This window comes from Trematomus bernacchii, unplaced genomic scaffold, assembly GCF_902827165.1.
Source record: "Trematomus bernacchii unplaced genomic scaffold, fTreBer1.1, whole genome shotgun sequence".
NCBI classification, from domain to species: domain Eukaryota; kingdom Metazoa; phylum Chordata; class Actinopteri; order Perciformes; family Nototheniidae; genus Trematomus; species Trematomus bernacchii.
Window position 1 is genome coordinate 2,373,252 of NW_022987685.1, and position 13,190 is coordinate 2,386,441.

Genomic DNA, 13,190 nt, shown 5'->3' on the forward strand with positions numbered 1-13,190 from the left:
CTGCAACAAAATAAAACACACTTCCTTTTTACTACAAAATAAAACATTCTGATTACGAAATAATTATTGAAGTTTTTAATTTACCAGAAGAACAATTATCTTCTGCCACATAAATAGCTAATACAATTAATTCAAATAAATAAATAAATAAACTACTTTTGGTTTGACTTTTCATAACAATTGCAAAAAGCATACTTTTTGGAAGTTATTTTTGATTTCCTTTATGTAAAGAAACTATAACAAGTCAAACAGACTACTTAAAATATAAATACATTTTAGGTTTTAATCTTATTCCATTTGCCTCTTTCGACTACAAACATTTTGTTTCAAAAACGTAATGAAGCCTGTGTTTGGTGGGAGCTTATGAATGCTAGAATCGGAATAGTTATGTTTTTATTTGAACAAAACACGTTTCCTGTTGTATACTGGTTGTTTTCGGCAGCTTGATAAACAGGTGGGCGGTGGACTCTCTTGAGCGCAGTGCAGCAGCAGCAGTGAAAACAATTTGCTGCCATCTTCTGGTGATAAATGATGATTACATCTCGAGGCCATCCACTTAAATCCTATTATAAAAGATGATAAAGAAACATTACATTATTATAACATTAAATAATACATCTTACAGAATTAGCTTTATGAATGTAAAGTAAAACATATAAATTGGCTCTCTGCTAAACCTAGGTTTTTGTTTTCAAAGTAGCATTATGCTAACATTTTACATTCTTAGTTTGAGTGAATAGTTTCCATAACATGTAGGCCTACAGAATTTTCCGAATGAATACTAGAAAATCCCCCCCTTACAGTCATTTTCTTTTGCTCAATAAATAATTCATTACGAAATTGTGACTTTTAATATTTTTTTAGTAGACCAGTTTTCCATGGTCTACTTCCTGTGACAGAGTTAGCGCATGACATGACAGTGACGTAATTCTACTTCCGCTAGCATTAGCGGCCGGTGTTTGTTGACAGCAACGCCGCATATCACAACTCAACTGTGGTAGTTCGTCGTGTTGTTGGGACAAAATGGCATCATCTAGCTCATACAAACTCCGGTGCTCCATCCCGGGCCATGAGATGGACGTAAGGGGACTCGCGAGTGCTGTTTTTCCAGAGGGAGCTTTTGTGTCTGTGTCCAGAGACCGAACCGGAAGAGTCTGGGTACCAAACTCAAGGTAGCTAGCATTAGCCTGCTACACACTAACTAATTGTGTTGGTCGGCGAGGTTTTAGTTTAGTTTATAATGACCTATCCTCACTTAACCAAAACAGTAGCAAGCGGATTAATAACCCCATTAAAGTTGCAGCTGTTTATTCAAAAGTGTTAGCTTGGTAACGGCAGTTAAGTTAGCTAGCTGAGCGGTTTGCTAACGTTACTCAAATTAGCTTTGTCATTCATTCAACTGCAACTCCCAATGTACACAGCGCGCATCTCCCAGCAGCTGTTAAAGTCCACCACATTTAGATTGATGGACTGTTAATTTACTGAACTTTTTATAAGCCACAAAATTGACAACCACTTGTTCCTTCCAGTATTAAGTTACGAATTTACTCAAGATCTGTAAATGTTGAGGTTCTTATCTTTAACTCCACTACATTTCATAGGCAAATATTGTACTTTTTTAAATCACACACTACACAAAAACATTCAGTCACTAGTTTCTACAAAGATTTAGATAAATAACACGAAATATTGTCAACAAAAAAAGATGATTTATTGTTAGGACTTTATTGATCCCCTGCTGGCAGATAACACAAAATCTATCTACATATTAATCCAACAATACTTATTATTCTGATGTATAATTGTGAAATGGGCTTTTTTGTTGTGTAATTTTACCTTTTGTACTATATTTTGTGTAAGCAATTATTTTAGTTGAATTATGTTAAATTTACATGCAAGACTTTTTACTGGCAACAGATTCGCCTATTTACTACATTGTCACTATAGTAATTGATCTGAGTAGTTCTTCCACTACTGGTTTTCGCACAAATAACCACTGTCTTTGTTTTCTCTCACCCTCTCTTGACAGCCCTGATAACGGTTTCACAGAGATGCACAGTATTTCTGGCCACACCAATTTTGTATCCTGCGTATGCGTCATCGCTCCCAGTGAAACATATCCTCGAGGACTCATTGCCTCAGGTGGAAATGATAATAACATATGTGTGTTCACACTGGACCAAGCACAGCCGGTATTCACTCTCACAGGTCACAAAAACACAGGTGAGTAGTGCTGTGCACTCCCAGGTTGATTACATTCTAATAGGCATCTTATTTATCATAATGTCGAGAAATCTCAGTTTTTCTGGTGCAAACTATCTATGCTTACTCTCCACAGTTTGCACTCTGTCTTCTGGGAAGTTTGGCACACTTTTAAGTGGCTCCTGGGACACCACCGCCAAAGTGTGGCTCAATGAAAAGTGCATGATGACCCTGCAGGTACGCTGAAGCTTCTATGGTGCCACTCTGAATGTCTGGCTGTTTGTCAGATGTTGTTTTCTTTGATAGACTGTGGTTGACATTATCACTTTTACAACATGTCTCAACGTTGATTTGATATATATGCAACTGCAACAAGCGATCATTTTAATATGGTGTGTGGGACAGATTATAACCTTTGCTCGTTTATTTTTTCTACAGGGCCACACCGCAGCAGTGTGGGCAGTGGTCATCTTACCTGAACAAGGCCTTATGCTGTCCGGATCAGCAGACAAGACCATAAAGCTTTGGAAAGCTGGTCGCTGTGAGAAAACGTACACAGGTGAGAGTTAGATTGACACAATTCCTTTTTTTCTTTGTTTTTTGATCAGTGTGCTAAAACTAAAGTGTAGCTGTTGATAAGTAGGAACAGTTAATTATTTAATTCTTTGATAATGAATAAACATAATTTTGGCTTATCTTTTTAATCTTTACAACAATAAACTACATTTTCTGGGAGCCCAGGGGTTTAAGGTTTAAATCTATGATAACAACACAACCTGTTTTTCTCTCTTTTCAGGACATGAGGACTGTGTCCGAGGGCTGGCAGTGATCAGCGACACTGAGTTCTTCTCTTGCAGCAACGACGCAAGTATCAGAAGATGGCTGGTGACTGGGGAGTGTGTACAGGTCTACTACAGCCACACCAACTACATCTACAGCATATCCGTCTTCCCCAATTGCCAAGGTTTGTTCCATTATATTGATATTTAAATGCCTATAAAAGAGCAGAATGGTGTGTGTAATGTTTGTAACAAACTGTAGGACCATGGTCATTTATTGAACCGGAATTTGTTTAACTGACAGACTTTATTTATTGATAATCAGAAAGTGATACAACTCATTTACAACGTGGTCTCAAGATGTAACAAGATGAAGACAAATACAAACAAACTTCCCTCACTAAAAACTAAAATAGCTAAATTAGCAACTTGATTGCAAGTTTTACTTGAAATCAGTTTAGGACTGACTTCTATAAGCCTGTCAAATGTAAACACTTGAAAAAACAAGGCCAGTGTTCCTGCTGTAAGATGGTAGCTGGCTCAACCTGATTTCTGACTGATGCTTATCCATTAGACTTTGTAACAACGGGAGAGGACAGGACTGTGAGGATATGGAGGCAGGGAGAGTGCTCTCAGACCATCCGTCTGCCCGCCCAGTCCGTCTGGTGCTGCTGTATTCTACCTAACGGCGATATCGCCATTGGAGCCAGGTAAGAACTTTTCTTCTCTACTTTTCCTCTAGTTTCATTTCTGACATGACTCATGCAATCACGCAACATGATGGAGATTCTCAGATTTGTTCTGCTCCTGTGCTACAGTGACGGCATTATCCGTGTGTTCACGGAAGTCGTAGACCGCATTGCGAGTGCAGAGGACCTGCAGGCTTTTGAGGATGAACTCGCCAAAACCATCATTGACCCTAAGACGGGCGACCTCGGAGACATCAAAATTGAGGATCTTCCTGGAAGGGAACACCTTGAAGAGCCTGGTAAAGAAAGAGACATTTATGTTATGATATTTACATCCAAGATTGCTCAATTCTGTCTGAAAATGAAAAAGACCCAATGCTATTTCTACATCGAGATTTTTTTGGCTTATTTCCTCAAGGGAATCGTGACGGACAGACGCGTCTGATTAAAGAAGGAGATAAGGTGGAGGCATATCAATGGAGTGTCAGTGATGCCCGCTGGATGAAAATCGGAGATGTGGTCGGGGGCTCCAACGCGACCTCCAAGAGTGTGATGTATGAAGGAAAGGTAATACCATAAACTTATTGAAAGGGCTGCAATGTACAATAAAATGTCCGAAAAATGTCCACGGTGATATCTTTTAGTATCTTGTTTTCGTCCAAAACCCGAAGATATTCACTTTAAAATTATAATATAAAGAAAAAGCAGCAAATCTCCATATTTAGGTTGAGTTGCTGATCGACTTTCTGTCTAATGACTAATTTTAGACACGGTGAAATAAGCATGCAAGCTTGAAAAGAGTCATAAATGTCTCCTGATCTCCCCTCAGGAATATGACTTTGTCTTCACCATTGACGTGAATGAGGGCGGGCCGTCCATGAAGCTTCCCTACAACGTGGCAGAGGACCCTTGGCTGACGGCGCACAACTTCCTGCAGAAGAACGACCTCAGCCCCTCGTTCCTCGACCAGGTAGCCCATTTTATAATAGAGAATACCAAAGGACAGGTGGTGGGACCAAACCCGCCCGCCGGAGGAGACCCATTCACTGGAGGAGCTCGGTATATCCCCGGAGCTTCTGATGAGAGGTCAGCCTTTGGAGCTGATCCCTTCACAGGTATTTACTTAATTTACTTTTTAACAATCTGACCATCACTAGAGATGCTGTTTTTTTTAACAGCTGTTTGATTTTTTTCTCGTCACAGGCTCCGGTCGCTACATCCCAGGGTCGGGTCCGAGCCCGAGCCCAATTGCTTCTTCAGGTGTGGCAGATCCCTTCACAGGTGAGTTACTACCTGAGGAATGTCTGATTTAATGAGAAAACTCAGTGTGAACTATGGATAAAATTGAGACCAGGAATTCAAGCTTGGATATGAAAAATATTATTTCAAATAAAAAACCGGTGTCCAAATATGCAAATACGCACACATTAAAAAATGTCAGGTCAAAAGTCTCACACAATGGCCTCTAAAGTTAAGAAATGGTTCTACTAGTTTGACATTTTTCCGTTTGTATGTAAAGTGTCATGGATAGCTATAAAATTGATCAGATTTTCTGCAAACATTTGCAGTTAGAAGGTGCTTTTTATTATTAACTAAGACAACGTAGTTGTGTGTCACAATATCCTGATTTAAGCACAATACATTTCTACTGAAAGAGTATGAATCATCATATTGCCCTTTTTAATGTTGAGTTTTCCACTCATTGGTCGTACTCTTCCCTACTCTTCAGGCGGAAGTGCGTACTCCTCAGCAGCTCTCAGACAGGCGTCGACTAACATCTACTTCCCCAAAACTGATGGAGTGACTTTTGAACAAGCCAACTCCGCGCAGATCATTGGTGAGCATTTCGACTTTGGGTTTGATGTTGTGTCTCTAAAATCCACCAACTTTTAAATGTTTTAATAATCAACATTTACAATGAATTTATCGTCACATGGGTATTGTCCCAAAATGTCCCTGTTCTATAAACCCTCCTTACTGTGATGATGTGTTCTTTCCTCTCCAGCCAAGATAAAGGAGCTGAATGGAAGTGCCCCTCAGGAGTACAAGCTTTCCCAAGAGGCTCTGGAGAGTCTGGTGAGGCTGCTGGGGTCCATCTCTGAGCCCAACTCCTCCGAAGCTCCCCCAACCATCCAGGAGATCAACCTGCTGTGGAAGGCCTCTCACTGGCCTGAAGGTATAACCACAGCATTCCAACACTATTTATGATAAATATATTTTTTTGGATTGATGTAGTGGCAAGTTATGATCAAAATCAGAAAAGATTAACCTGAAAAACATTTCAGATTTCTCCCAGCATTTGATGTCATCTGGGTACTTTAAAAGCTAGTTCTAGTTACTTTTACTTGTAAATACTTAGCAGTATAGGACGTCTTTCCACAGCTATGTGACGTAAATGGAGCTTTCATTTTCCCAGGAGTTTATAGCCCATGGCAGACAGAATTGCATAGTGAAAGCGCGTCTTATAGGAAACTAAGCTAAACGCCAATCTTGTCATTATTCAACAGCCAATTACGTTGTGCAATCAACATTTACTTAATAATAAGTTAAGGCAAACAAAAATGTCTACTGCCACTTTAAGGTTCAATATTTTTCACAAACTAAACTTCGCTTTCTTTCCCCCTGGACCTTAGACATTGTGTTTCCTGTGCTGGACATTATGAGGCTGGCAGTGCGCCACCCGACGGTTAACGAGACCCTCTGCGGAGAGGCAGAGGGGGTCCAGCTGTGCAACCACCTGCTGAGCCTGATGAGCCCTGAGGGTCGCCCTGCCAACCAGATGCTGGCGCTGCGGACTCTGTGTAACTGCTTTATGGGCAGACAGGGCCGGGCCCTCCTCCTGGCCCAGCGAGAAACGGTGCTATCAAGAGCTGCCGACCTGGCCGGCATCTGCAATAAGAACATCCACATTGCCCTGGCCACTTTGGTGCTCAACTACGCTAGCTGCCTGCACAGCCAACCAGATCTCGAGGCCAAGGCCCAATGCCTGTCTGTGGCCAGCCGGGCTCTGGAGACGGTACAAGACAAGGAGGCTGTTTTCCGGCTGCTGGTGGCCTTGGGAACCATCGTGTCCTCGGACCAGTCAGCCAGAGAGCTGGCTCGCTCCCTGGGGGTCAACTCTCAGATTTCCAAATACTCATCTGTGTCTGACCCATCAAAGGTGGCCGAGTGTTGCAAGCTGGTTTTAAAAGAAATGCAATGATGTGAATGATTAGAAAAAAAGCACTTCTTTCTTACGATCACTCTGTTATGCTTAATCGGTTGTGGTGGAGACTTCAATACTTGTATGTTCTGCAATAAAAAAGGACACATTAATGCTAAGCCTGTGTTTTCTATTACTGCACCACCTTTTTAAAGCCCCTTGACTAATTTGTTTGGAAATGTTGGGCAACTGCATGTAATAATTGATTATAAATGTGTGTGAAATATTATTAAAACACTGTAAAGTTAATTCACTATGCAAAAGGAAACTGGTGAAGGATATTGTGATTTCAGAATTTTCTAACTTTTCAGATGGCTAGTCAAATAATTGACTGCTACTTTGTAACCAGTAGACTACTTATTTGGTTAAAAAAACGATTTGCCACTAATAAGAAAAAGGAGTTGGTGCACCACACACTTAATTATTATCCCTCCGATGGAAATTATCTGCAGTAATTTATGCTTTTTTGCATCAGTTTATGGTGAAGATCTTTATCCATGTAAAGGAAAACAAAATGAAGGTGACGTACATAATTTAAAATTAAATAGGCTCTAATAGGTTCTCAGGATTTATTTCTTGCTTTCAAATAATAATTCTGTAAATCAAGTCTACTGAGTCAGTATTTGTGTGGATATGATTTCTGTATTTAGTTTCTTGGAGTGAGCTCTTTAAATGTTCATGTGGCATTTATATATAATAAATAACCCCTGGATTTTAATAACTCGTGTCGTGTGTCAATAAGATTTCTGCTCGTATTCAAAACGTGCTTTTGAGGTTGCGTACTGTACCGGAGGTGTTATTGTTGCAGCGGCCCTTCAAAATAAAAGTCCTTCGTTACTTTTATCTCAGTCACACTTTTAATGCTAGGGCAAAAATACCAGCTTTAGTGTTAAGTGGGACGCACAGCATGTAAAACACCGACAAACTAAGCATGTAGTCCAATTTGTTATTTAAAAACTAACTACCTGTACAACAGAAAAAGTTAAGAGGTCGCTGTAACTGAAGCTTCGAGAAATGAACCTATTTTCGAAACAAGTGGTTCGATGCTTCACAAAAAGCTTAATTTGCCCATCACTACCTTGTTCAGCCGGTCCCCGCATGCTGGCTCTTACGGAACCGACTAACCCTTTTTTGTTATACCTGGGCTGAAGTCGAATAGTCCATTTAGCTTAGGAACCTTCCTAACGGAGTGAAATGACCCGGAAGTCCCTCAGTGGCAGCCATGATAAGTGCCGCTCGAATTCTCTAGTCTAGGGTTGCGTTCGAATACTCCAAAAAAACAGCTCCTAAGTTCTAACCCTATCGTCTATTCCTTGACCTCGGAGTGAAACGTCATGGGGTTAAGGGATAGTGGATAGGAGAATTCAAAAGGATTTAGGAGAAGAGACTGCGGCACTTTAGAGAATCCGACTGCACTTTCACTATCCGACGTGTTTATGATGCGCCAGCAGAGGTCATAAATGTGCGCCTGCTGCTGTGGGGAAACTATGGAAACTACAGTTTTCTATACAGCGGACTACAACATGGATGTTTAATAAGAACGGGGGACTACTGTAAACTCATCTAGAGACTCTGCACCGTGCTCTGGTGCTGTTGTTTTATGCTTTATGAACGGGGACAACAGAGAAACATATTCTTCATGACCAAAGTTGGAATTGAAATAAAAAAGGAAAGTGAAACTTATGCTCGTCACCCTCTCCCTCCGGTCCACATTAATACAAATGATCCCAATACATATGATTGTATGAAAAGATCTTAAAATCAATACTTTTGTATTTATTATAAACGTTAGTCCTTAACATCTATCACTGTGTATATCACCATTCAAACATCTTTTAAAAGTTGAACAAACCCCACACAGCTCAGTAAAGACTGTGAAATGTTGACTTTATTTGATCATTTCAGTATAAACTAACGTTCATATTTCTCTTTTTGATTATAATACTGATGAACGTTCAAAACAAAGCACTTTGGCAAGTTACCACATACGTTTTAAAATGCTTAATAAGCACCGTAACTTTCATGATATCATTTCTCGGTCATAATCGGTTGTTTCCGTGAACGGCCGACTGTTGTGTGACGGCAAATGCCGCGGCCGCAAGGCATTGTGGGGCAGCATTTTCTCCTCTCCTTTCGGCGAGGGAGGTCCAGTGGTTCCTAAGCTAAAGGAGGTTATAAAGGAAGTTTGAAACCTCCTTTCCTATCATCTAGACTAGAGAATTCGAACGGCACTTATCATGGCTGCCACTGAGGGACTTCCGGGTCATTTCACTCCGTTAGGAAGGTTCCTAAGCTAAATGGACTATTCGAATGCAACCTAGGTGATAGGAAAGGAGGTTTCAAACTTCCTTTATAACCTCCTTTAGCTTAGGAACCACTGGACCTCCCTTGGCGAAAGGAGAGGAGAAAATGCAGCCGCAGCATTTGCCGTCACACAACAGTCGGCCGTTCACGGAAACAACCGATTATGACCGAGAAATTATATCATGAAAGTTACGGTGCTTATTAAGCATTTTAAAACGTATGTGGTAACTTGCCAAAGTGCTTTGTTTTGAACGTTCATCAGAATATCAAAAAGAGAAATTTGAACGTTAGTTTTTACTGAAATGATCAAATAAAGTCAACATTTCAGTCTTTACTGAGCTGTGTGGGGTTTGTTCAACTTTTAAAAGATGTTTGAAAGGTGATATACACAGTGATAGATGTTAAGGACTAACGTTTATAATAAATACATTTGTATTTATTTTAAGATATTTTCATAGTTCATACAATCATATGTATTGGGATCATTTGTATTAATGTGGACCGGAGGGAGAGGATGACGAGCATAAGTTTCACTTTCCTTTTTTATTTCAATTCCAACTTTGGTCATGAAGAATATGATTCTCTGTTGTCCACGTTCATAAAGCATAAAACAACAGCATCAGAGCACGGTGCAGAGTCTCTAGATGAGTTTACAGTAGTCCGTCGTTCTTATTAAACATCCATGTTGTAGTCCACTGTATAGAATCATAGATCATTTGTATTAATGTGGACCGGAGGGAGAGGGTGACGAGCATAAGTTTCACTTCTCTCAGGCCCAATCCCAAACCACGCCCTACACCCTACCCCTCCGTTTGCGCGTTCGCGCGGAGGGTCCGCCACATTAAGTGCTGTTCCAAACCTTCCAAACCAACGAGTGTGGAGAGGTGTGGAGGGGGAGTGGGCTATCAAGCGAGTCTGCATCGGTGCTGACTTGAGACTGGTCTCTACCTGACCGGAGTCACGCTGTGTGTGTCCGTCAGGAAACACGCTGTTTACAAGTAGTTCCAGCAAACATCCACTGATAAATTGCGATGTTAACAACCTCATGATAACCTCATATTTTTTTAACTTAGGATCATACCTGTGTTTAGTCTAGAAAAAGGTAAATGTGTGCATTTTATTATAAAGTTGGGTATATTTACAGACTGTTGCAAAAACTAAGAAGCTTATAAACATCAGGTTTAAAACTAAAAGAGCTTTACAAAAAAGTAACACAATGAAAGATGTTTGGAGTTTTATTTGAGTTCTTAATTTACATTTTTTGTCTAAGAGATGCTGATTTGAAACCGTTGTTACATACAGTTACGGCATTTCCTGTTTCTGCCGGAGAGAGGGGAGTTTGTCCCAAAGCTTGCCGCTGTATTTACTCCCTCCATCTGACAGGAGGGAGCCTCGTTGAGCTGCGAGTGTGGCTACAGACGGAGTTTACTCCGCCACGGAGGGGTAGGGTCGAGGGAGTGGTTTGGGATTGGGCCTAAAGTACCGCAGTCTCTTCTCCTAAGTCCTTTTGAATTCTCCTATCCACTATCCCTTAACCCCATGACGTTTTACTCAGAGGTCAAGGAATAGACGATAGGGTTAGACGTTAGGAGCTGATTTTTGGATTATCCGACCGCAACCCAGGTCTCAACCATAGCTCTCAACATGCCCAGACATAATGATTTTCACCTGGTTTAATACTTTTCGCCTCATTCTGGTGTTGGTGACGTCTGACGTGTATTGTGCGAGAGCAGAGATGTAGTTCATGGAGCGATTTCACACAAAAATAAGTGTTACTTCACAGTTTTACGAGAAACTTTTTTTTTCTTGACTTGCACAATTATCTTTTAAATTGACAAACATCATATGTGTAATTCGTGGCACAATTCAAACAGGATCGAAAGATAAGTTTTCTCTCCCCATTGACTTCAACACATAATGTTTCCGAAATAAGGTCCCATGGGGCGGAAGTTATCTTTCGATCCCGTTTGAATTGTGCCACGAATTACACATATGATGTTTGTCAATCTTAAAAAATCATTTCCATGTCAAAAAAGTCACAGTTTGTCGGAAAACTTTTGAAATATAAGACTATGAAAAATATGCAACTAGAAAGACTACAAATCCCAGAGTCGCGTAAGTGATGTCATTAACGTTACACAATACACTCGTGTTACTCACCGAAACCTTGTAAAGCCGGTCCCGCATGCTGGCTCTTACGGAACCGACTAACTCCCCTTGTGTGTATGTACAGCTCTCAACATGCCCAGACTTGTAGTGATTTTCACCTCTTTTAAAACGTTTCGCCTCATTCTGAAAGAAAGAGGTGAAATGTGCTAACGTGACGGCCATCTTGGTGTTGGTGACGTGTGCGTACCAGAGATCTGGGTTGCGGTCGGATAATCCAAAAATCAGCTCCTAACGTCTAACCCTATCGTCTATTCCTTGACCTCTGAGTGAAACGTCACAGGGTTAAGGGATAGTGGATAGGAGAATTCAAAAGGACTTAGGAGAAGAGACTGCGGTAGGCTACTTTAGAGAATCCGACTGCACTTTCACTATCCGACGTGTTTAGGAGGATGCGCCAGTGGACGTCATGAATGTGCGTCTGCTGCTGTGGGGAAACTATGGAAACTACAGTTTTCTATACAGTGGACTACAACATGGATGTTTAATAAGAACGACGGACTACTGTAAACTCATCTAGAGACTCTGCACCGTGCTCTGATGCTGTTGTTTTATGCTTTATGAACGTGGACAACAGAGAATCATATTCTTCATGACCAAAGTTGGAATTGAAATAAAAAAGGAAAGTGAAACTTATGCTCGTCATCCTCTCCCTCCGGTCCACATTAATACAAATGATCCCAATACATATGATTGTATGAACTATGAAAAGATCTTAAAATCAATACAAATGTATTTATTATAAACGTTAGTCCTTAACATCTATCACTGTGTATATCACCATTCAAACATCTTTTAAAAGTTGAACAAACCCCACACAGCTCAGTAAACACTGTGAAATGTTGACTTTATTTGATCATTTCAGTAAAAACTAACGTTCATATTTCTCTTTTTGATTATAATACTGCTGAACATTTAAAACAAAGCACTTTGGCAAGTTACCACATACATTTTAAAATGCTTAATAAGCACCGTAACTTTCATGATATAATTTCTCGGTCATAATCGGTTGTTTCCGTGAACGGCCGAATGTTGTGTGACGGCAAATGCTGCGGCTGCAAGGCATTGTGGGGCAGCATTTTCTCCTCTCCTTTCGTAAAGGAAGGTCCAGTGGTTCCTAAGCTAAAGGAGGTTATAAAGGAAGTTTGAAACTTCCTTTCCTATCATCTAGAGAATTCGAACGGCACTTATCATGGCTGCCACTGAGGGACTTCCGGGTCATTTCACTCCGTTAGGAAGGTTCCTAAGCTAAATGGACTATTCGACTTCAGCCGTAGTTCATTGAGCGTTTTACGACACATTTGTATTTTTTTGACTTGCAAAATTATCTTTTAAATTGACAAACATCATATGTGTAATTCGTGGCACAATTCAAACGGGATCGAAAGATAATCTTTCTCTCGCCATTGACTTCAATACATAATTTTTCCGAAATAAGGTCCCATGGAGGTCCACCGGACGGGGAGGGACTTCGCCTCTCTATAGAGAGATGAAGTCCCTCCCCTTCCGGTTGAGTGAATTACACATATGATGTTTGTCAATTTAAAAGATAATTTTACAAGTCAAAGAAATTAAAATGTGTCGTAAAACTGTGAAGTAACACTTTTTTTGTGTGAAACCGCTCAATGAACTACATCTCCCGTCTCGCACCACACACCAAGACGGCCGTCACGTTGGCACATTTCACTTCTTTCTTTCAGAATGAGGTCGAAAAGTATTAAAAGAGGTGAAAATCACTACAAGTCTGGCATGTTGAGAGCTGTACATACACAAAAGGGGAGTTAGTCCATGGAAATTATTATTTAATATTGACAAACATCATATGTGTAATTCGTGGCACAATTCAAA

General features: G+C 40.5%; 1 protein-coding gene across 1 annotated transcript; it reads left to right on the forward strand.

Moving 5' to 3' along the window:
- The first annotated feature begins 929 nt into the window (after positions 1-929).
- plaa (phospholipase A2-activating protein) lies at positions 930-7,590 on the forward strand. Its single transcript, XM_034136616.1, has 13 exons — positions 930-1,172; positions 2,030-2,223; positions 2,339-2,439; positions 2,641-2,761; positions 2,999-3,166; positions 3,556-3,691; positions 3,800-3,969; positions 4,089-4,237; positions 4,500-4,785; positions 4,874-4,951; positions 5,400-5,507; positions 5,676-5,846; positions 6,304-7,590. Exons 1-13 carry the CDS (start codon positions 1,024-1,026, stop codon positions 6,870-6,872), a joined length of 2,400 nt encoding a protein of 799 aa, XP_033992507.1. The 5' UTR covers positions 930-1,023; the 3' UTR covers positions 6,873-7,590.
- Positions 7,591-13,190: the final 5,600 nt, after the last annotated feature.